This window comes from Ochotona curzoniae, unplaced genomic scaffold (genome assembly GCF_017591425.1).
Source record: "Ochotona curzoniae isolate NIBS_2020 unplaced genomic scaffold, NIBS_Ocur_1.0 contig_605, whole genome shotgun sequence".
NCBI lineage: Eukaryota > Metazoa > Chordata > Mammalia > Lagomorpha > Ochotonidae > Ochotona > Ochotona curzoniae.
This window is the reverse complement of record NW_024466491.1, coordinates 441,647-463,819: the sequence shown is the minus strand read 5'-3', so window position 1 is coordinate 463,819 and position 22,173 is coordinate 441,647. Positions and strand designations below refer to the sequence as shown.

Sequence of the window (22,173 nt, the reverse complement as noted above, 5' to 3'; positions counted from 1 at the left end):
CCGCTCCCCGCGCGCATCCTTGGCGGGCCCGCCCCCGTCGCCATGGGAACGGCGGCGGCGGCCCGGCTCGCGCGCGCCTCGCCCGCCTCGGTCGCCACGGCTCCAGGGGCGGGTGGGGTGGGCTGAGCCGGGGCCGCCGGCGGCGGGGTGCGGTCCGGAGCGGAGCTGTGCGGGAGCCGGAGCCGGAACCGGGAGCAGGCGGTCTGTGCGCCCGCGTCCAGGTGGAGGCGAGGGTGAGGGGCGCGCGCCGGGGCGGGGGCGGCGGCCGTGGGGGGAGGGGGTCCCGGGCCACCGAGAACAAAGAGCGCGAGCGAGGTGGGCGCCCGAGCGAGGTGAGGTGGGCGCCGCGGGCAGCTCGGCCCTGCCACGGCCACCCGCGCCCACCCGCGCCCACCCACGCCGCGGGGCCGCGCGCACTCGCACCTGTTGTGCCCAGGCCGGGCGGCTCGGGGTCCGGTGTCCCCCCATCACCGCCTTGGCGCGCACGAGGATGGGTGGATGGATGTGGGGCGCTGGCCGGCGGGGACCCCCCTACCCACCCATTCCCCTCACCCCGAGATACGCCCGATGTCGGGGGGCGGGGGACGTGGCCGGCTCCCCGGGAAGTGGACGGGCGGCGGTGGCGAGGGCGGCTGCCGGGAGTCGGGGTGATGGTGGCGGCGGGCGGCGTGGGAGGGCGCAGCCTCATCCCTGCTCCCTCCTCCCGCAGGGGCCTCATCCCTGCTCTCTCCTCTCTCAGGGGGCGCGCGCGCGCGCGAGCGTGGCGATGTGAGCCATGAGCGCGGCGTGGACGCTGTCGCCCGAGCCGCTGCCGCCGTCGACGGGGCCCCCGGTGGGCGCAGGCCTGGACGCCGAGCAGCGCACCGTGTTCGCCTTCGTGCTCTGCCTGCTCGTGGTGCTGGTGCTGCTGATGGTGCGCTGCGTGCGTATCCTGCTGGACCCCTACAGCCGCATGCCCGCCTCATCCTGGACCGACCACAAGGAGGCCCTGGAACGCGGGCAGTTCGACTACGCGCTGGTGTGAGGACGGGGTGGGGGGGCGCGGCGCCCCAGGGCTGCCCCGGGGAGGGACTGGGCTGGGAACCCCCACCCAGCACCCTGAGACGGCGGTGGGAAGCAGGGAGAGAGGGGCCCTCTCGTGTCTCCCCTTCTGGCCCGGCTGGAGCCACCCCCACTCGCCACCTCACCTGTGCCTTTCTCGACGCTGTCCCTAACGCCCTGCCCCAAAGTCACCCTCCTGGCTGACCTTGAAGGCCAGGAAGGTCCCCCCCCCATCAACCCCGCGCCCACTCCCCGGCCCCAGCGTGGGACCAGCACTGCCCTTTCCCCTCCGGGTGGGTCACAAGTGTCATGTCCACCCCCGGAGGTGGGGACTCCCCGGTCCCCCGCACCCCTGTTGTGGTCCTTGTAACCTCCGGTTCCTCCACCGTGACTTGAGCGCGGGCTCCAGCCCTGCCGGACAGGCTCGCTGGACCCCCGCGCGCCGTGTGGCCACTGCACACTCCCCGAAGATGCAGCACCAGCCTGGCTCCCCCGGCCCCCCTCCCCGCCACACCCCCACACCTCGTCACTCCTCCCTTGCCTCTCTGAGCGATGGCGGTGATGAGAATAAAAGCTGTGACTGAGCGCTTACTGCATGCACGCGCTGAGCTGGCACCTCCTGTCAGTGGCGTGTTGAGAAGGAACCATGTCCCCCTTGGCAGGTCCATTTTGGGGGTCCGGGAGACTCCTTGCTGCCACGTGCCACGAGTCCCGTGGGGAGGGGAGGGGGCCCCGACATACACAGGTGGGCAGAGGCTTGTAAACTCCTGAATCCAGGACCACCCCAAGTTCCGGGCAATATCTGCCTTCCCTCCCTCCCTCCTTGGGTTCTTTCCCTGGCTCCTGGGAATTCGGGGTGCCCTGACCAGCCCTGGAGGTGGCCTCCTTCCCTCTCTCCCTCCCCAGGTTCCTTCCCTGGCTCCTGGGAATTCGGGGTGCCCTGACCAGCCCTGGAGGTGGCCTCCTTCCCTCTCTCCCTCCCTGGGTTCTGTCCCTGGCTCCTGGGAATTCGGGGTGCCCTGACCAGCCCTGGAGGTGGCCTCCTTCCCTCTCTCCCTCCCTGGGTTCTGTCCCTGGCTCCTGGGAATTCGGGGTGCCCTGACCAGTCCTGGAGGTGGCCTCCTTCCCTCTCTCCCTCCCCAGGTTCCTTCCCTGGCTCCTGGGAATTCGGGGTGCCCTGACCAGTCCTGGAGGTGGCCTCCTTCCCTCTCTCCCTCCCCAGGTTCCTTCCCTGGCTCCTGGGAATTCGGGGTGCCCTGACCAGTCCTGGAGGTGGCCTCCTCCCCTCCCTCCTGCCTTGGAAGCAGGACTGTGTGTGTGGAGCAGTGTGCTGGCAGGCTGGCTCTGCTCCAGGGCCTGCCCGCCTGCCCGCCCGCCTGCCCGTGGGATGTGTGGCGGGGCCCCCCCGCCCGCTCTTGGGGGGCTGTGTGCCATGTGGGGAGAAGCGCGCGTTGTCTATAAAAGGCACGGGGCTCTGCCAACTGCGAACCTACCGCCACCGCTCAGCGGGAGCCTGGGAGGATGCCTGGCTCCCCCGCGCCACACACACACACACACACACACACACACACAGAGCTATGGCAGGTGCCATGGCTCCAGACGCCCCCTCCCCAGCCTTGCCCCTCACTTCTCCTGTCCCTAAAGCTGCAAGCCCCCCAGGGGGCTCACTCCCCTGCCTGCAGCACCCCCCCAGCACACACACACACACACACACGGCTATGGCAGGTGCCATGGCTCCAGACGCCCCCTCCCCAGCCTTGCCCCTCACTTCTCCTGTCCCTAAAGCTGCAAGCCCCCCAGGGGGCTCACTCCCCTGCCTGCAGCACCCCCCCAGCACACACACACACACACACACACTCTGGCCAGCTCACCCAACCTACCCCACCCATACAGCTCTCCCTGACCCTGCTGCTTCCCCGTCCCCACCGTCACCACAGGACACTGGCTGGCTCGCTGTCCTGACCGCTGACACACTTGTCGCCCTGGCCCCTGGCTCAGCTCTCCTCCCCTCAGCCACGCCTCTCACCAAGGTGACCCTGGACAGGGCCTGGACCTCCGCACCCCATGCAGGGTCCCCAAACCCCAAGCTCTCCCACTCCGGGAATCCAACATAAAACAAGCACTTTATTCAAGGCACAGCAAGGGGGCAGGGGCTGGCAGGGGCTGAGAGCATGGCAGGTGGCGCCCTGGGGTGGGGCCCAGCACCCCCTTTGGCTCCTCCCTCATGTCCTCCACTGGCAGCCCCGAGCCCGCCCAGCTGCTCACCCTGTGGGGCTGGCCACCCTGCCCAGCAGCTCCAAGGGCACCGCAAATGGGTTGAGTGGACAGATGCCAGCTGTGTGCCAGGGGGACCTCGGAGCGCTGGGCCCAGCTTCTGCGGGGGCTCGGGGGCTGGCCGGGGCCTCGGGGCTCCCCTCGGCGGCGGCGGGGCTGCGCTCAGGGGCCGTCAAGTGCTCATACGTCTGGGCCATGTGCTCGGCCAGCGCGGTGCAGGGCAGCTGCAGCAGCTCCTCGGGCAGGGCCATGAGCAAGTTCAGGACCACGGCCGATTCTGGCACGGGCAGACGGGGGGGAGGCGTGAGGAGGGGGTCTGCTCTGTGCACCCCAGAACACACACACACCCGACCCCTCTGCTTTCCCCTCCCAGCCCCGGCTTACCGCTAGCCGAGAGCTCAGGACCCTGGCTGCCGCGGGACGAGGAGGCCAGGTACTTGTAGATCTTCTCAAAATCCACCGTGAAGTCTCCGCCAGGGGATTTGGCAGGTGCCTCAGGGGCGGGGCCAACTGCCTCAGGGGCGGGGCCAGGCACCTCGGGGGCGGGGCCAACTGCCTCAGGGGGTGGGTCAGGAGCATCGGGGGCGGGGTCAGTCACTATAGGGGCCGGCCCAGGTGCACCAGGGGTGGAGTCAGGCACCTTGAGGGGTGGGTCAGCTGCCCTGGGGGCGGGGCCAGTGACTTTGGGGGTGGGGTCAGTTCCTTCAGGGGAGGGGTCAGTCACTTTGGGTACGGGGTCAGGCACTATAGGGCCAGGGTCAGTCACTTTGGGGGCGGGGTCAGGCACTATAGGGCCAGGGTCAGTCACTTTGGGGGCGGGGTCAGGCACTATAGGGGCAGGGTCAGTCACTTTGGGGGCGGGGTCAGGCACTATAGGGGTGGGGTCAGTCATTTTGGGGGCGGGGTCAGGCACTTTGGGGGCGCAGCCCGGAGCCCCCGCGGTGGGACCAGCTGCCTCGGGGCCGGGGACACTCAGCAGCAATGGCTTCCCACGGGCCTGCGTGGGTTTGGGGGGCTTGGAGTGCAGGAGGTTGGTGGGTTCCGTGGTGGCGATGGTGAGTGCCTGGCGGGCGGAAGGGGGCGTCCTCTCACCTGCCACTGCTTGCAGCGCCCCCGCCCCCCGTGCATGCAGCCTGAACCCCCATCTCCCACCCTGTCAACTCGGCGGGAAGGAAGAAAGGGGCGCTTCTCCGCCTGGGCCTCCCCTGCGCCAGCCGCCCCTGCACCCACACACCCCTGCACCCAGCTGCCCCCTGCACCCACACACCCCTGCGTCCCACATACCCCTGCACCCACACACCCCTGCACCCAGCCGCCCCTGCACCCACACACCCCTGCACCCAGCCGCCCCCTGCACCCACACACCCCATACACCCACACACCCCCGCACCCACACATCCCTGCACCCAGCCGCCCCCTGCACCCACACACCCCTGCGTCCCACACACCCCTGCATCCCACACCCCTGCGTCCCACACACCCCTGCACCCACACACCCCTGCGTCCCACACACCCCTGCACCCACACACCCCTGCGTCCCACACACCCCTGCACCCAGCCACCCCCTGCACCCACACACCCCATGCACCCACACACCCCTGCGTCCCACACACCCCATGCACCCACACACCCCTGCGTCCCACACACCCCTGCACCCAGCTGCCCCCTGCACCCACACACCCCTGCGTCCCACACACCCCTGCACCCACACACCCCTGCACCCAGCCGCCCCCTGCACCCACACACCTCTGCACCCACACACCCCTGCCCCCCGCCCTGCGTCCCACAGCCCTGCCCGGGCAGTACCTGGCAGAAGGCCGTGGTCAGCGCTCCCTCCAGCGGGCCTGTGATCTTCTCCGTGAGATCCAGCCACACCTGCGGGGGCGAGACGGGGGTGAGCCTCCCTTCCCCCCGTCCTCCCCAGGTCCTCCTGCACCCGGGACCCCCGCCTCACCTCGATGGGCGCCGGGGTCTGCGCCTCGCTCCGAGGCCCCCGCGGGTCACCCCGACGCGCCCTCTGCACCGCCTCTCGGAGCGCGCGGGCCTTGAGCCTCCGCACGAAGTCGTGGATCTGGGGAGAGGAGGGCAGGCTGAGGAGGGCTGAGGAGGGCAGAGCAGGGCAGGGTGAGGAGGGCAGGCTGAGCAGGGCAGAGGAGGGCAGGGTGAGGAGGGCAGAGGAGGGCAGGGTGAGGAGGGCAGAGGAGGGCAGGGTGAGGAGGGCAGATTGGGCAGGGTGAGGAGGGCAGAGGAGGGCAGGGTGAGGAGGGCAGAGGAGGGCAGGCTGAGCAGGGCAGAGGAGGGCAGGCTGAGGGCAGAGGAGGGCAGGGTGAGGGCAGAGGAGGGCAGGCAGAGGAGGGCAGGGTGAGGGCAGGCTGAGGAGGGCAGGGTGAGGAGGGCAGAGCAGGGCAGGCTGAGCAGGGCAGAGGAGGGCAGGGTGAGGAGGGCAGAGCAGGGCAGGGTGAGGAGGGCAGGCTGAGGAGGGCAGGCTGAGGAGGGCAGAGCAGGGCAGGCTGAGGAGGGCAGAGGAGGGCAGGGTGAGGAGGGCAGAGCAGGGCAGGCTGAGCAGGGCAGAGGAGGGCAGGCTGAGCAGGGCAGAGGAGGGCAGGGTGAGGAGGGCAGAGCATGGCTGAGGAGGGCAGAGCAGGGCAGGGTGAGGAGGGCAGAGCAGGGCAGGGTGAGGAGGGCAGAGCAGGGCTGAGGAGGGCAGAGCAGGGCAGGCAGAGGAGGGCAGGGTGAGGGCAGGCTGAGGAGGGCAGGGTGAGGAGGGCAGAGCAGGCCAAGCAGGGCAAGCCGAGCAGGGCAGAGCAGGGCAGGCTGACCGGGGCCTCCCACACCTCCCCTCTGGCCCACGACCCCCAAATGGGACCTAGTGATTGAGTCACTCCCACCTAACAGGTGAGCGCGCCCCGGCCCCGCCCTGTTTACATGCGCGGCCACGCCCCCAAGCCGCGCCCACACCCTGGCCACGCCTCCTTAGGTCAGCCACGCGAATCCGCCCCACGCTGCACAAGCCACGCCCCACCGCTCAAGACCACGCCCCTAAGCAGCGCACAGCTCCCGCTTGAGGCCAGCCTCTCTGACCCCGCCCCACGCCACGAAGGCCCCACCCCCAGGCCGCGCAGGCCCCGCCCCAGCCGCTCAGTTCCGCCCCCGCGCCGCGCAGGCCCCGCCCCACCGCTCACGTCCTCCTCGCTGCGACTCGGCAGCTCCCGGGCCAGCTCGGCCGCGTCGGGCTCCGGCCGTCCCCTCCGCGCCTGCAGCAGCTGCAGCAGCTGCCGCTTCTCGTGCGGGCTCCAGGCCTGCGGCCCCGTCGCCTCCTCCACGTAGCGCGCCGGGGTGGCGCGTCGCCGCGGCGGCGGCTTCATGCTGGTCGGCGAGCGCCTGCGCACTCGGGACCGCGGGCTCGGGGGGCGGGGCTACCAGCGAACGCCTGCGCGCTCGGGGGCGGGGCTACCAGCGAACGCCTGCGCCGCACTCGTGGCTGCGGCTCGGGGGCGGGGCTGCGGCTCGGGGGCGGGGCTACGGCGGCCGCCGCGGCCAAGACAGCTCGGCGCGGAGGCGGAAGTGGACGGGGACGCGCCGCCCGCGTGGGCAGCAGGGGCGGGACAGGGCGACTGGAGGGACAGGGCGACGCGAGGGCCGGCTGTCCGGGCACGGGCAAGGCCGAGCCTAGCTGAGGGGATGGGAGTGTCCAAGTGGCCCGGGAACCTGCGGGCCTTCCCGCGAGCCTCAGTTTCCCTGTCTGTCACCTCTGAAGTGCCTGACCCCAGCAGGGAGCTCCCGCGCGCCCTGGGACGCAGCAGGCGATGGCCCCCAGTGCCTGGGCACCCGGCTACCCGCGTGGGAGAGACCTGGATGGGGTCTGAGACCCCCGGCTGGCCCAGCCCTGGCCGTTGGGACGTTGGAGGGCAGTGAACTAGCAGCTGGGGACAGTGTAAGGGGAGAGGGGTGCAGCAGGCGGCGTGCATTGAAGTGAAGATGGGGCGGGAGGAGGCAGGGGGCACGGGTGGGGGGAGACCGAGGCAGGGGGCACGGGTGGGCGGGAGGAGGCAAGGGGCACGGGTGGGCGGGAGGAGGCAAGGGGCACGGGTGGGTCGGGAGACCGAGGCAGGGGGCACGGGTGGGCGGGAGGAGGCAAGGGGCACGGGTGGGTTGGGGCGGGAGGGGGCACGGGTGGGGGCGGGAGGAGGCGAGGGGCACGGGGGGGTTGGGGCGGGAGGGGGCACGGGTGGGGGCGGGAGGAGGCAAGGGGCACGGGTGGGTTGGGGCGGGAGGGGGCACGGGTGGGGGCGGGAGGAGGCAAGGGGCACGGGTGGGTTGGGGCGGGAGGGGGCACGGGTGGGGGCGGGAGGAGGCAAGGGGCACGGGTGGGGAGACCCTTGATCGACCCCTGATCCCCCCCGACGATCGATCGTGGCCACCTGACGCAGTCTCCCAGTGCAGATCCCCCTCCGGCTGGGCCCTTGCACCCAGTGCCACGTCGCGTGCACTGGACGGACACAGCCCACCAGTGCACACGTTTATTTGGGGCAGAGGAAAAGGAGGAGGGGAGAAACGGGGGAGCCGTGGTGGTCCCTCCGGGTCCAGGGTCTGTTCCGGCGAGCCTAGTTCCTGTGCTGGGGGGCTGGAGGCGAATGTGCGGATCCTGCCAGGGGCGCGCGCGGTGTTTGGACAAGGGAAAGCGGGGTGCACAATGCAGGTCGCCCCCCTGCATCCCCGCCCCGCACACGATGGGCCTCCTGCGTGAGTCCACAGGCAGGGATGAACGCGGGAACAGGGGTTCCAAACCCCAAATGCTCCTATCCGAGGGTTTGGGGACCATGCTCCCCAGCCCGGCGCCCCGGGGTGTCCAAGGGCGCCTGGTTTTCTCCACCTTAAAGTGTCTGCCTGCGGTTGGTCCCGGTGTACGTGCGTAAAGCACCAAACGCTTTGAAGGGTCCCCGATACCGCCCCTCCCCGCTAACCTCCCCGTTTCTTACCGGCCTCACTGGGACCTCCGGGGCAGCAGGGAAGCGGGACGCAGGGCGAGGCTCTCGGGGGCGCAGGTGCTTGGAGAGAGGAGCACGCAGCGCCCCGGGAGTCAGCGCCCTCCCCTCCCCGGCCAGAGATCCGCTTTAGGGAGGGAGACCCCTGGGGCGACAGCCGAGCCTAGACTGGGAGACCCCTCCCCGGAGCAGGGCAGAGCTGGGTACCTGTGTGCGCGCACACGAGGCCGAGGCCTGCGGCCAGCGCCGCTCCCAGCACGAAGGCGGTCAGCACCAGGGCCACCACGGGCGCGGGCTCCAGGGCTGCGGGGGTTGGCGAGGGCGGCTTCGGCGGCCGCACGGCCCTGCCCGGGACGCCCTTGGGTGGTCCTACTGGGGATGGAGCAGCACGCTGAGACCTGGCTCAGGACCCCATGCATGCACACACACACACACACACACACCACCCTGCAACCTCAGGGACCCCCGTGCGTTCTCTCACTGGGGGGCGGCCGCGGCACGGTGACCACGATGGGCTGTGTCAGCGTGTGCACGTGCGGGCTCTCTGCACCCGGGCTCTCGCCACCTCCGCTGCTGCTGCCGCTGCCGCCACCGCCGGCGCACGCCTCACCCTGAGACGGGCACTGGCAAAGGGAAGCGCGGGGGGGACTTCAAAGCCTGGCATTTGCTTCCTGAAGGACTCCAAACAGACGCTAGCTCTCCGCCGCGGCCCAGAGGCTACCAGGGGGCATCTGTGAACGTGCCCTCCGTCTCCCGGAGCTGTGTCCACAGGGGAGCCCTTGCCCCGGGGGTCCCCTCAGTCTAAGATCCCATATATTCCTGCCCTCCCTTTCTATACCCCAAAACTCTTTGTTTTCCTCGCCCTTAGATCCCTAATCCCCGAACAATCGCTTCGTGGCGCTCACCCACAAAGGTGGCAGGGGCGTCTGAGGTGCAGGTGCCCGGCGGCCTTCCCGGAGGAGGCGGCGGCGACAGCGGCTCAGTTGGCAGTGCAGGAACTGCACGGACGCGTTGAAGACCGGGCGCAGGCGGAAACTGAAGCGTACGGGGAGGATGGCACCAGGGTGCAGGGGCGACAGAGGGGGCTGGAAGGCCACTGAGCTGTCAGCAGGGCAGCCCCCGCGCAGCAACACCAGGGCTGGCCCCAGGGTGGGCCGCGAGGATGGCGTCACGGAGCAGCGGTGCAGGGCCAGGCCCCAGCGAGGTGACGGACGGGCCAGGGCCGCCTGGGACAGAGGGACACAGCCACCATCCATCCCTCAGGGGCCCCAGGCCTCCTCCTGCCCCCCAGGAGCCCCGGGAGGGGCCAGGACTGGCTGGGAGGGATACAGCCATCATCCCATCAAGGTCCCCAGGCCACCGCTTCCTCCTGCCCCCCAGCCCCCTGGATGGACCAGGACCGCCTGGGAGGGATACAGCCATCATCCATCCCTCAGGGGCCCCAGGCGTCCTCCTGCCCCCCAGCCCCCTGGACCGGTCCTGGGAGGGATACAGCCATCATCCCATCAAGGTCCCCAGGCCACCGCCTCCTCCTGCCCCCAGCCCCCTGGACACCTCCTCTTGACTCCCAGCCCCCAGGACAGGTCATCCATCCCATCAGGGTCCCCAGGCCTCCTCCTGCCCCCCCCCCCCAGGAGCCCCAGGGCCTCTGGCTATCCGCACCTGCACGAAGACCCGGCTGTCAGCGGGGACCTCCAGCGGTCCCCCGCGGCGCGGGAAGACGTCCTCGGCTTCCGACAGCTCCAAACTGAACAGGGGTCTACGCAACCAGGGCCCCGGCGCCAACGCGGGGAAAGGGGGCGCTGGCCAGGGTTGGGGGAGGGAATGAACTGCTCCTTGTGCCCCGGGTAACGCAGCCCGGCTCCCTTGCCTCCCCTTTCTGTCTCCCCCACCTCCTGGCCGGCTCCTTCCGAAAAGGGATGTGGTTGAGGCACAGGGCCTGGATTTAACCAGGTCACTCCCCTCGCTCCCCTACTGCACAGCCTGGTCCAGCGGCCACCCCCCCGGGCACAGCGCCCCACATGCCGGGGAGGGTAAATCCTGTGCCTGCCCCCCGGAGGCTGGGTGATGAAGATGGGGTGTTGCCCTTCTCCCAGGCGGCTCCCCCTTTCTATAGGGAGGCAGGTGGTCACCTGTGGTGACAGGGAAGGCAAAGGCCGTGAGAGGGAGGGGGCAGCAGATGCTCAAGAGACGCTGTGGGGTCTCCTGGCTGTGACTTGCTAAGGAGGCGCCCAGCTGGGCAGACACCCCTTCACTCGTCCAAGGGCTCCTGCAGGCAGGCATCCGTACGTACCCAGTGGCCTGCCAGCCGAGGGGCCGACCCCGGGCAGGAGGCCCAGCAGCAGCAGCAGCAGCAGGAGGGCAGGGCCGAGCATGCTGCACCAGCGGGAGGTCGCAGTGCCCAGGGGTGGCAGCAGGGCAAGCTGTGTGTGGCCACCCGGGGTGGGCGGGGAGCGGGGGTGGTGGACCAAGCAAGAAAGGGACATCAGAGCCGGCTCCCAAGGCCTTGTGGGATTAAAGGTTCCTGCTACAGGCAGTAATGAGAAGGTCAGAGCTTCCTGGGAGCTGGGCATGGAGGGGGAACAGCTGGCTGCCTGTCTCCACCCTGCCAGCCCCCAGCACTGTCTCAGCATCCCCGGGGTGGGGGGGGCGCACCGGGCTGGGCCCCCCTGGCTTGACCCTCTCCAGGGCTCCCTGCCAGACACCCCCCTGCCCCCCGTGGTGACAGATACACACACCAGACTCCCTGGAGGAAAAACGAGGGGTTTTATTCTGAAGCGTCTACAGAGTTAACAAACAAGGACGTCTCATTTTTGAAAAAGGGACGGACAACACTGGCAGCCTGAGGGGGGGACGGGGGGGGCGTCCGTGAAGCCGGGGTGGGCCGGGGCCGTGCAAGCCCCAGCACCACCACCCTACCCCGGCCCACCCCGTCCACCCTGGGCCTCGTCCAGAGCGGTGGCTGGTGAGAGCAACGGACAGGCGGGAAGGTGGGAGAGCGTCACCCCTGGGCTCCCCGCCCGACACTGAAGGGAGGAGAAGGGTCAGGGAAGGGTGGACACACACACACACACACAAACGGAGAGTCAAAGTTTAAATAAAAGTCAAACCGGGAGGTCCAGCCCAGGCCCAAGGGTGGGCAGCACTGGGACTCCGGGGGGGCCCCCGCCACGAGGAGCCGAGTGGGGAAGGGAGGGCGGTGTGACGGCTACTCCGGGGGACACATGCAGCATGTCACGGGGGGGGGAGGGGAGTGGCTGCCGTGGGCCCCCCCGGGAGGCCTCCTGGCCCCCCGCCAGCCCTGGCGAGGCGCCTCGCTTTGGTGCAGTTGGGATTTTTCTGTCTGTGGTTCTGGTTGCTTCTCCAGCCCACCTGGTCTGTGGCCATTGCCAACCAAGAGGACGCACACTTCCCGGGTCCTGTCCTGCTCTGGCCATCGCCACTGTGGCCGCCACCGCCACGGTCACGGCCAGCGGACTCCCAGGGACCGGCCCTGGGGGGGGGGTAGGCCGAGGGGCGTGGGCGCACACCTGTCACACTTCCGCGAACCCCCACATCCACTCCGTTGGCCCTCCATTCCTGACTCCCTACGGGCTCTTCCTCCTCACTCCGGGCAGCGCCCTGCCATGCCCCCGTAAGAGCCGCACCTGCACCCACCTTCCCTGAAGGCCTCCCTGGGTGGCTGCAGCACCCCTGGGCTCCCCGCGCCACCCCCCTGAGCTCCATTTGGCTTGGCTGTGACCGTGCCTTGACCCCGGGGCTGGGGGGGGGGAGAGAGCCAGGCCTGAGGACGAGCCACAGCTGGGCTGCCAGCCCCCACCCCCACGCCCGCAACCTTCTTCTCAAGCAGCTAAACCTGACTTTGGTAAAACTTGGGAAGGGACTCACAAACCCCATGCCAAGCGCTCCTCCTTTCCTCTCCCAAGCGCCCCACCCAGTACAATAAAATACATTAAACTCCAAAAAAGGACCCCCTGAGATCAAAGAGAGAGAGAGAGGGAGAGAGAAGGGGGGGGGGCAGAGGAGGGGAAGAGAAGCCAGCTGGGGTGGCCACAACCTATCACACCCACAGTGCGTCCTGGGCCAGGACAGAGGCAGGGACACAGGGATGGCGTGGGGGGGGCAGGGAGGGGCATGTGCAGGGGTGGGGGGGCCTCGCCCTGTGACAGGGGGTGCGGGGCGCAAGGCTCTTGCCACCCCGGCCTGGAGGTTCCGACTGAATAAATAGCGAGTCCGCTTGCGGCCTGCCCTCTTCCGTTCACAGTGTCTGTTGGGGCCGCGCGGCCGGCCAGCCAGCCAGCCAGCCGAGCCCAGGCCGGGTGGGTGGGCAGGCAGGCAGGCAGGCAGGCAGGCAGGCAGGTGGGCGCCCCCTCCCGGCTGTCCTCCGCCCTGCCTCGGCCTCGGCCTCGGCGGCCGTCCAGGGTCCCCAGATCTGCCCAGGCAGGCAGCTGGGCGGGGATGAGGGGGTGGGCCGGTGGTGAGGGAGAGGGGAGGGCTGGCCGCTGCCACACGGCTACCTGAAGAAGGGCAGGTGGGGTTGGCTCTGCACGCCGCTGCTCCGGGGCGACTCGGTTTTGGCCATGACGTCCTTAAACCAGGAGGCCACGTCCACCTCCAGGGTCTCGTAGCGCTTGATGAAACTGTGTTCCTGGGGGCCCGAAGGATGCGGCTTAGGACCAGGGGGGTGCTCCTCCAGGACTGGGCGGGGGGCGCGGGTGCCGGGGTACTCACAAGTAGCTTGTTATACTTTGGTCTCTTCCTGTGGTCTTTAGTAAGGCTGCAAGGAGGCAGGGCACAGACAGGGGAGAGCCGGGAAGGGGTCAGCCTGCTGCCGGGGTCGGGACTCAGCGACCTGTGACAGCTCCTAGCCTTCTCGAGCCTCTGATGGTTGCGGGGGTGGGTGGGACCCAGCCAGGCCAGCCAAGCGCCCCTACAGTCACCCGGGCCCAGCAGGGTGGGCAGGGCCCACTCCCCGGGGCCGCAGTCTGCGGGCAGCCCGGCTGGCACACACACAGAGCTCCAGAGATCACCACGCCCAAACTCCCCCCCCGAAACAGCCCCGCGGTGCCCCCCCCCCCAGAGGCGGCACAGTCCTCACCAGTCTTTCACAAACGATTGGAAGTCCCCCGAGAAACCCATGTGGCCTGGCAGGAGCGGGGGTTCCTCCTGCAAGACTTTAGTGAGGACCTCGAAGTCCGTCTTGCAGTTCTTGTAAGGGAACTGCCCCGTGGCCAGCTCCACCTGTACGGAGGAGGGGACAAGGGTGGGTGGGCGATGCAGGAGCGGGCGGTGCCCCACTGGCACTGCGTGGGGACGGGTGGGCGGGGTACCCAGCCGCCCATCACCCTCGGTGTCCCCCTGACCCAAGGCGCGCAAATGGTTGGATGGTGCAGGAGCGGGCAGGGTTCCCACCTGCCCGGCTTGGTGCCCCCCTGGCCCTGGGCGCGCAAATGGTTGGATGGTGCAGGAGCGGGCAGGGTTCCCACCTGCCCGGCTTGGTGCCCCCCTGGGCCCTGGGCGTGCAAATGGTTGGATGGTGCAGGAGCAGGCAGGGTTCCCACCTGCCCGGCTTGGTGCCCCCCTGGCCCTGGGCGCGCACACGGGCAGGCCGTACTCACCAAGGAGATGCCCAGACTCCACACGTCCGCCCGGATATCGTAGTCAGGTTTGGTGGGGTCCGGGGGGTCGATGCGCTCGGGCTGCGGGGAGGGAGGCGGCAGATGTACCCCAGGAGGGGTGTGGGGGGGCAGCTGGCCTCCCGGGGGTCCCCCCCGCCCGTCGTGGGCCACCCCCACAACTCACGGCCATGTAGGCGGCACAGCCAGCGCTGCGCGTCTTGGCCTTGGAGTCGACCAGGCGGCCGCTGATGCCGAAGTCGCACAGCTTGATCTGGCCCCGTTCGTCCAGCAAGATGTTGGAGGGCTTTACGTCGCGGTGGATGACCCCGTGCTTCTCCTTCAGGTAGTACAACGCCTTCACGATCTGCAGGACACGGCCGTGGTGAGCCCGGCACCTGGGGCGACCGCCCGGCCCCCCTCGCGCCCCGGCCCCCCGGGGCCCGGCTGGGCCGCTCACCGCCACCGTCATCTTGCCCAGGATGCGCTCGGGGATCGGTCCCTGCATCCGCTTCTTGAGCTTCTCGGCGCAGGTGCCCATGAGCTCCATGGCGATGAACACGTCTGTCTGCAGGGCACACGGGGCACGCAACGGGAGGGTCTGAGACACCAGGGCCGGGCACGGGCTCACGAGGCGGGGCTGGGCGGAGCCAGGAGGGCTCAGGGGGCGGGGCTGGGGCGGAGCCAGGAGAGCTCACTGGGCGGGGCTGGGGTGGAGCCAGGAGGGCTCAGGGGGCGGGGCTGGAGCCAGGAGGGCGCAGGGGCGGAGCCAAGAGGGCTCAGGGCGGGGCTGGGGCGAAGCGAGGATGGCTCAGGGGTGGGGCTGGGGCGGAGCCAGGAGAGCTCACTAGGCGGGGCTGGGGCAGAGCCAGGAGGGCTCAGGGGGCAGGGCTGGAGCCAGGAGGGCGCAGGGGCGGAGCTGGGGCGGAGCCAGGAGGGCTCAGGGCGGGGCTGGGGCGGGGCCAGGCAAGGCTCACAGGGTGGAGAGAGGAGGGCTCAGGGAGGGGCTGGGGGCGGAGCCAGGAGGGCTCAGGGGGCGGAGCTGGGGTGGAGCCAGGAGAGCTCATGGGGCGGGGCTTGGGCGGGGCCAGATGGGCCCACAGGGTGGGACTGGGGAGTAGGGGCGGAGTCAGATGACCTCACAGGATGTGGCTGGGGCGTGGGGGCGGAGCCAGGAGGGCTCAAGGGGGCGGAGCTGGGGCGGAGCCAGGAGGACTCAGGGGCGGGGCCAGGAGGGCTGGGGGTGGGGCTTGGGCGGAGCCAGGCGGGCTCAGGGGAGGGGCTGGGTGGGGGTGGAGCCAGATGGGCACACAGAGCGTGGCTGGGGCGTGGGGGCGGAGCTGGGCATGAGGGCGGGGCCAAGCAGTCCCTCGGGGCGGGGCTTACATTGGTGATGAAGGTGCCAAAGCACTGCACGATGTAGGGACAGTCATGGCTTTTGAGCACCACGTCCAGATCCATCAGGATGCGCTTGTTTTCCTCCTTGTTGCCCGAGCGCCGCATTTGCTGTGGGGAGCGGGGGCACCTCAGCTCCGGGCTGCAGCAGGGGTGGGGGCTGCAGCAGGAGTTGGGGGCTGCAGCAAGAGTGGGGGGCTGCAGCAGGGGTGGGGGCTGCAGCAGGGGTGGGGGGCTGCAGCAGGAGTGGGGGGCTGCAGCAGGGGTGGGGGGCTGCAGCAGGGGTGGGGGCTGCAGCAGGGGTGGGGGGCTGCAGCAGGAGTGGGGGGCTGCAGCAGGGGTGGGGGCTGCAGCAGGGGTGGGGGCTGCAGCAGGGGTGGGGGCTGCAGCAGGAGTGGGGGGCTGCAGTGCGGGGGTGGGGGCTGCAGTGCGGGGGTGGGGGCTGCAGTGCGGGGGTGGGGGCTGCAGCAGGGGTGGGGGGCTGCAGCAGGGGGGGGGCTGCAGCAGGGGTGGGGGCTGCAGCAGGAGTGGGGGGCTGCAGTGCGGGGGTGGGGGCTGCAGTGCGGGGGTGGGGGCTGCAGTGCGGGGGTGGGGGCTGCAGCACGGGGCTGGGGGGGCTGCAGCAGTGGGTGGGTGGGCTGCAGCAGGGGTGGGGGGCTGCAGCAGGGGTGGGGGCTGCAGCACAGGGCTGGGTGGGCTGCAGCAGGGGTGGGGGGCTGCAGTAGGGGTGGGGGGCTGCAGCACAGGGCTGGGTGGGCTGCAGCAGGGGTGGGGGGCTGCAGCAGGGGTGGGGGCTGCAGCACAGGGCTGGGTGGGCTGCAGCAGGGGTGGGGGGCTGCAGCAGGGGTGGGGGCTGCAGCACAGGGCTGGGTGGGCTGCAGCAGGGGTGGGGGCTGCAGCACAGGGCTGGGTGGGCTGCAGCAGGGGTGGGGGCTGCAGCACAGGGCTGGGTGGGCTGCAGCACAGGGGTGGGGGGCTGCAGCGGGGGGGGCTGCAGCGCGGGGCTGGAGGGGCTGCCGCCGGGGTGCAGGGGCCTGGCCCTGACCAGAGCGGGTGGGGGGCAGGGAGGGGTGCCGCCTCACCTTGACGGCAAGGACGTGGCCCGTCTTGCGGAACCGCATCTTCCACACCTGGCCGCAGGTGCCGCTGCCCATCTCGCCCAGGTTCTCCAGGTCACTGATTTCCGCCTGGTAACGCTGGCCAGGAGAGCGAGGGCTGCAGCGTCCCCAGGGCCTGCCCCCTCTGCCCTCCCTCCCCCGGGGCCGGGGTGCAGAACACGGGGCTGGGGGGGTACCTGGCCCCCGATGGTCAGGTAGCCAGTCTGCTTCATGATCTCCTGCAGCTTCTGGTCGATCTCAATGCTGGGGAGGCGGGACACGGACAGTGCTAGTGGAGGCTCAGCGCACTCCCCCTGCCCGGCAGCCCTTCCCAGCCCTGGGGTCCCTTGGCCAGGCCGGCCCGGTGCCCTGCTCACCTCTCCATGCTGCGGGGCGTGAAGAGGGTGGGCGGGAGGCCGAGCATGTGGCGGGGCCGGGCGGGGGGCGTGGGGTGCTGCGGGGAGCTCTCGGAGGACGGCGAGCGGCTGCCCCCATCGTTGGCCAGCGGCAGCTGCAGGGCTGGGGGGGTGAGAACCAGGGGTGCGCCCGGGGTGAGGTCTGGCCCCGTGCAGGGGGAGGGGGTAGGGACTCTCTCAACCTCCCTTCCCAGCCCTGGGGAGCCGAGGACTCCCTCCCCACCCTGGACCCAGAATGAGGGAAGGGAGGGGGCTGGAAGGCGAGGGGCGTCCCTGGAGACTTGAGGATTCGTCCCCAAGCCTAGGCTGACAGAGTGATGAGGGGGGCTGGTGGAGGGCCCTGGGCACACTTGGCACCCTCATCCGCCACACCCACACTGCGAGCCCGGGGTAGGGGTGGGGCAGCAGAACCTCTGCCAGGGGGCGCTTAGGCCTGGGCGGGGGACAGGAGGCAGGCACAGAACCCAGGACCTGGGTTGCCTGCCTCGCCTGACTCACAGGCAAACGGAACCAGGGCCACGTAGGGCTGGAGGGCACGGGGGATGCCAGGCAGCGCCTGTGCCTGCGCCCTGAGGCTGGCAGGAGGCAGGGGGAGGCACGGGCCAGGCAGGGGGAGGCTCGGGCCAGGCAGGGGGTGGGCTCTTTCCAGCAGCCGGCATGCGGACAGCTTGGGCATGCCACAGGCAGGGAGGTAGGCAGCGGGCAGGCAGCGGGAACCCCAGGATAGGCAGGCGGTGTTAGGGGGCGGGGGGGGGAGGAGACAGACAAGACAGAGAAGGAGCCAAGACCGGGCCAGGACAGAGGGCAGCAGAGCCCTGAAGAGCTTGGGGTCCCCTGGAAGCTGGAAGGCTCACCCATCACTCACCCTCCCAATGGGTGCTGGCTCCCGCCCTGCCCCCCACCCCGGGGCTGCCAGAACCGCTCAGTAACCAACAGGTCTGCAGCAGAGGTGCCGGCAGCCAGGTTCCCACCCACTGGCCTGCAACCCCGAGTGTGGCCAGTACCCCGGGCTGGTGCCAAGTCCCTCAATTCCCCCAGCCTGGGCCTGGCAGGGGCACAGCAAAAGGCTGCAGGGCACCTCCCTCCCCAGCCCTTCCCAGGTGTCCAACCCCTGCACCTGAGCCCTTTTCTGCACCAGGGACCCTAGGGGTGGACGTCCTGGGCCCTTCCCGATGGACAGGCCCCCACCGGAGGCCCACAGCTTGGGGCGAGGTAAGAGCCGGGAGTGGGGGCCTGAGTGACAGGAGGTAAGGGGAGTGTGTGTGGTGGGGGGTGTGTCACATAAAGGCCCTAAAGAGATCTGCAATGATGACGGCCTCGCAGCAGGTGGGGGGGCTGGTGGGGAGGACATGGAGGAGGAGGGCAGAGAGGTGGAAGCAATGAGAATGGGAGCAGGAGGCCATGGAGGGGTACACAGCTGTGGACTCAGCGAAGGACAGACAGGCTGCCTGTCCGATGAGCACATGCGCGGTGCACACACACACGTGCAAGCACACACAGTGCACACTGCCCGTCACACGGTGCACACTCCCACACACAGTGCACACTGCCCGTCACACGGCATACACTCCCACACACGGTGCACACTGCGCACACGTGCACACTCCCACACGGCACTCCGTCACACGCTACACCCACACACGGTGCACACTGCCCGTCACACGGTGCACACTCCCACACACGGTGCACACTGCCACACACGGTGCACACTGCCCGTCACACGGTGCACACTCCCACACACGGTGCACACTCCCACACACGGTGCACACTGCCCGTCACACGGTGCACACTCCCACACACGGTGCACACTGCCCGTCACACGGTGCACACTCCCACACACAGTACACACTGCCCGTCACACGGTACACACGGTGCACACTGCCCCGTCACAGAGCAGACACTCCCACACACAGTGCACACTGCCTGTCACACGGTGCACACTCCCACACACGGTGCACACTGCCCGTCACACGGTGCACACTCCCACACACAGTGCACACTGCCCGTCACACGGTGCACACTCCCACACACGGTGCACACTGCCCGTCACACGGCGCACACTCCCACACACGGTGCACACTGCCCGTCACACGGTGCACACTCCCACACACGGTGCACACTCCCACACACGGTGCACACTGCCCGTCACACGGTGCACACTCCCACACACGGTGCACACTGCCCGTCACACGGTGCACACTCCCACACACAGTACACACTGCCCGTCACACGGTACACACGGTGCACACTGCCCGTCACACGGTGCACACTCCCACACACGGTGCACACTGCCCGTCACACGGTGCACACTCCCACACACGGTGCACACTGCCCGTCACACGGCATACACTCCCACACACGGTGCACACTGCCCGTCACACGGTACACACTCCCACACACGGTGCACACTGCCCGTCACACGGTACACACGGTGCACACTCCCACACACGGTGCACACTGCCCGTCACACGGTGCACACTCCCACACACGGTGCACACTGCCCGTCACACGGTGCACACTCCCACACATGCACACATATACACTCATGCAAGCACATACGTGCATGGCACACTCCCCCCCACACATGCACACCCTCCTTGGCCACACGGCAGACACTCCCACACATGTGCGGCTACATGCGTGCACACGGCACACGTCCTTCCTTCTGGCACACACTTCCACGTGTGGGAGAGCCCCTACGCCGCCCCGCAGACACGCCTCTCGCTCAGAACCGCTGCGTCTGTCTCAGCACGCAAGCGCCTGTGGCCGGCGGGGACTCGAGCAAGGCTGTTCGGCGTTTCCTCCCGGACTTTCGCTCCTGCGCGCCCCCTGACACAGGGCCCTCTTGTACAGTCAATCTCTCCCCCACTACTAGGAGCTTCTTGTCCACAGGGCACGCGCTCCCTGCCCGCCAGGGGGTGTCCCTGCGTGCAGCCACGTGCCCATCCGATCGTGGGGCTGCTCGGATAGCTCATTCTTGCTGGGCTTGTGTTTGTTCTTGCACACGTGCACACACACACACACACACACACACACACACACACACACTCGCTCCCCACCTGTCGGCAGGCCACGGACTTCCACACAGTAAGGCAGCCCGTGTCCTTCCCTAGGCAGCAGTCCAACCCGAGCCTAGGAAGGGTGAGTGGGGAAGAGGGCCGGCCGCCCGTGTGGAGTGAGAGCGAGAGGAAGGGTGGACGGGACGGACAGACACGGACGCACGCACACGCACGCAGCATGGCGGGGCGAGGGGCGGGGGGCCATGCTGCAGCCTGGCAGCGGTTAGGTGTCGATGGTGCGGGTGTCCAAGCAGACGATGACATAAAGGTTGGTACCTGCTCGTTGGGACGGAGCAGGAGCGGGGCTTAGACTGATCATAATAACTGGATGGGGGGGAAAAGGAAGAAAAATAAAACAAAAAAAAAAACAACAACAACAGCACGATCAATTACAGCAGGAAACGCCCGATCCGGCCAACAGAATAGAAATCAAATCGCCACGAGGGAGGAGGAGGAGGGGAGGAAGGAGTGGGGACGGTGGGGGGGCCGGGGGTAAGGAGTGGGGTGGTCTGGGGGAGGTAGGCGCGAGGTACCGGAAACTGCAGAGATGGGAGGAGGAACAGACAGAGATGGGAGGGCAGCCAGATGATGTTGAAACAGACACACACACCTGCAGGGGGCTCCTGGGACCTGCCCACCACGCTGCCACCGGGCATGGTCACCCGCCCCCTGAGCTGCACTATGGGGTCCTTCCCCCCACCCCACCCCTAAGGTGAGCCTACAGGTAAGATCTATCCCAAGGGAGCGGGGCTGGGTGGGTGGGACCCTCCAGAGGAGCCCAAGTTCTAAGTGGGCATGTTGGCTAGAGGAGCTGGTACCCAGGAGACAGAGTCACGCTGCCTTCGGGTAGCACCCTGGCAGGTGGACGGAGAAGGGGTGCCAAGCACTGACCAACCCATGAGGGAGCCGGGCCTTACACCCCACGGTCCAAGGGACCGGACCCACGAGGGAGCCGGGCCTTACACCCCAAGGTCCAAGGGACTGGACGCACGCGGGAGCCGGGCCTTACACCCCAAAGTCCAAGGGACAGGACGCACGCGGGAGCCGGGCCTTACATCCCAAGGTCCAAGGGACCGGACCCACGAGGGAGCCGGGCCTTACACCCCAAGGGACAGGAAACAGGCTAGCTACCTGGGTTTGAAGGGGCTGGTACATGAAGATGGGCAGTGGGGGGTGGGGGCTTGCCGAGTGAGCCCCATGGAGGTGGCTGTCCTAAGTGCAGGAGGGTTCCCCATGACAGGATCAAGATCTTTAGGATGCGACACCCGGGAGTGTGTACGTGTGTGTGCGTGTAGGGGGGTGCACCGCCTGTGTAGGGGATGCACCACCTGTGTAGGGGGTGCACTGCCTGTGTAGGGGGATGCACCGCCTGTGTAGGGGATGCACTGCCTGTGTAGGGGTGCACTGCCTGTGTAGGGGTGCACTGCCTGTGTAGGGGGGTGCACTGCCTGTGTAGGGGTGCACTGCCTGTGTAGGGGTGCACTGCCTGTGTAGGGGGGTGCACCGCCTGTGTAGGGGTGCACTGCCTGTGTAGGGATGCACTGCCTGTGTAGGGGGGTGCACCGCCTGTGTAGGGGTGCACTGCCTGTGTAGGGGGGTGCACTGCCTGTGTAGGGGGGTGCACTGCCTGTGTAGGGGGGTGCACTGCCTGTGTAGGGGGTGCACTGCCTGTGTAGGGGGGTGCACCGCCTGTGTAGGGGATGCACTGCCTGTGTAGGGGGGTGCACCGCCTGTGTAGCGGGGTGCATAACCCCAACCCAGTCGTGAGCGTTGCTCGCCGCTCCCCGCATGACAAGCTGCTGCCCAGCCAGGGATGGGGCGGGGGGCTGTAAAGATGGGGTCCTGACACTCACTGCCATACAAGGGCTGGGATATCGGGGTGCTCGCAGGGACCCGTCACCCCGCTCTCCTGTCTCCACCCCCCCCCCACCGCGAGCCGACCGACAGCAGGACGAGGAGGACGAGGAGGAGGAGGAGGAGGAGGAGGAGGAGCTGGGGCGCCCCGGAAGCGGGGGCGGGACCTGCAGACGGGGTCCCCGCCCCGCGCGCCCCCTCCCCCACGCCGCCGTGCTCACTGGGCCTGGGCCGCTGGGGGCTGATATCCAGGTTGAGATCGATCCTCCGCCGGGCCTCGCGGTTCTCTTGCTTCAGCTTGGCTTCCAGGCGGGACAGCTTCTGCTCCAGGGAGGACGCCGCCATCTTCCCCGCCGCGCACCGCCCGGCCGCCCGTCAAGTCCGCCAGACAAACACCGCACTGCGCCTGCGCCCGGATGACCCCGCCGAGCCGCCGT

At 69.2% G+C, this 22,173-nt stretch overlaps 4 protein-coding genes across 6 annotated transcripts; 1 reads left to right on the top strand and 3 right to left on the bottom strand.

Annotated features, from left to right (window-relative positions):
* The first annotated feature begins 775 nt into the window (after nucleotides 1–775).
* CTXN1 (cortexin 1) lies at nucleotides 776–1,024 on the top strand. The gene has a single exon (XM_040990383.1). The coding sequence runs from the start codon at nucleotides 776–778 to the stop codon at nucleotides 1,022–1,024; it is 249 nt and encodes an 82-aa protein (XP_040846317.1).
* A 2,271-nt stretch (nucleotides 1,025–3,295) lies between these two features.
* Nucleotides 3,296–6,680, bottom strand: SNAPC2 (small nuclear RNA activating complex polypeptide 2). Its single transcript, XM_040990155.1, has 5 exons — nucleotides 6,498–6,680; nucleotides 5,270–5,386; nucleotides 5,122–5,190; nucleotides 3,700–4,378; nucleotides 3,296–3,592 (listed from the first exon to the last, which is right to left on the bottom strand). Exons 1-5 carry the CDS (start codon nucleotides 6,678–6,680, stop codon nucleotides 3,303–3,305), a joined length of 1,338 nt encoding a protein of 445 aa, XP_040846089.1. The 3' UTR covers nucleotides 3,296–3,302.
* A 51-nt stretch (nucleotides 6,681–6,731) lies between these two features.
* Nucleotides 6,732–10,675, bottom strand: TGFBR3L (transforming growth factor beta receptor 3 like). The gene is made up of 6 exons (XM_040990153.1): nucleotides 10,622–10,675; nucleotides 9,963–10,271; nucleotides 9,206–9,526; nucleotides 8,782–8,923; nucleotides 8,508–8,669; nucleotides 6,732–6,958 (listed from the first exon to the last, which is right to left on the bottom strand). The coding sequence occupies exons 1-6, from the start codon at nucleotides 10,673–10,675 to the stop codon at nucleotides 6,732–6,734; spliced, it is 1,215 nt and encodes a 404-aa protein (XP_040846087.1).
* A 372-nt stretch (nucleotides 10,676–11,047) lies between these two features.
* On the bottom strand, nucleotides 11,048–22,173 carry MAP2K7 (mitogen-activated protein kinase kinase 7). 3 transcript variants are annotated; one of them, XM_040990380.1, is made up of 12 exons: nucleotides 21,958–22,173; nucleotides 20,159–20,206; nucleotides 16,785–16,926; nucleotides 16,605–16,671; nucleotides 16,393–16,506; nucleotides 15,302–15,421; nucleotides 14,376–14,483; nucleotides 14,103–14,282; nucleotides 13,919–13,999; nucleotides 13,399–13,541; nucleotides 13,032–13,077; nucleotides 11,048–12,948 (listed from the first exon to the last, which is right to left on the bottom strand). In XM_040990380.1, the coding sequence occupies exons 1-12, from the start codon at nucleotides 22,079–22,081 to the stop codon at nucleotides 12,814–12,816; spliced, it is 1,308 nt and encodes a 435-aa protein (XP_040846314.1). In that variant the 5' UTR covers nucleotides 22,082–22,173; the 3' UTR covers nucleotides 11,048–12,813. The 3 variants fall into 3 exon arrangements, with proteins under 3 accessions (XP_040846314.1, XP_040846315.1, XP_040846316.1); XM_040990381.1 differs by lacking the exon at nucleotides 20,159–20,206 and having other exon boundaries at nucleotides 13,399–13,557; nucleotides 13,899–13,999; XM_040990382.1 differs by lacking the exon at nucleotides 20,159–20,206 and having other exon boundaries at nucleotides 21,958–22,155.

Excerpts from the sequence above, each read along its gene's own strand:
- CTXN1 (XM_040990383.1), top strand. The coding sequence starts at position 776 with ATGAGCGCGGCGTGGACGCTGTCGCCCGAGCCGCTGCCGCCGTCGACG.
- SNAPC2 (XM_040990155.1), bottom strand. The coding sequence starts at position 6,680 with ATGAAGCCGCCGCCGCGGCGACGCGCCACCCCGGCGCGCTACGTGGAG. Across the intron at positions 4,379-5,121 it reads TGACCACGGCCTTCTGCCAG|GCACTCACCATCGCCACCAC; the intron begins GTACTGCCCGGG and ends TCCGCCCGCCAG. Across the intron at positions 3,593-3,699 it reads TCCTGAGCTCTCGGCTAGCG|AATCGGCCGTGGTCCTGAAC; the intron begins GTAAGCCGGGGC and ends TGCCCGTGCCAG.
- TGFBR3L (XM_040990153.1), bottom strand. The coding sequence starts at position 10,675 with ATGCTCGGCCCTGCCCTCCTGCTGCTGCTGCTGCTGCTGGGCCTCCTG. Across the intron at positions 10,272-10,621 it reads TGCTGGGCCTCCTGCCCGGG|GGGAGCGAGGGGAGTGACCT; the intron begins GTCGGCCCCTCG and ends GCTGTGCAGTAG. Across the intron at positions 8,924-9,205 it reads CGCCCCTGCCACCTTTGTGG|TGCCCGTCTCAGGGTGAGGC; the intron begins GTGAGCGCCACG and ends TCCCTTTGCCAG.
- MAP2K7 (XM_040990380.1), bottom strand. The coding sequence starts at position 22,081 with ATGGCGGCGTCCTCCCTGGAGCAGAAGCTGTCCCGCCTGGAAGCCAAG. Across the intron at positions 16,927-20,158 it reads TGCTCCGTCCCAACGAGCAG|CCCTGCAGCTGCCGCTGGCC; the intron begins GTACCAACCTTT and ends TCACCCCCCCAG. Across the intron at positions 12,949-13,031 it reads CAAAGTATAACAAGCTACTT|GAACACAGTTTCATCAAGCG; the intron begins GTGAGTACCCCG and ends TCGGGCCCCCAG.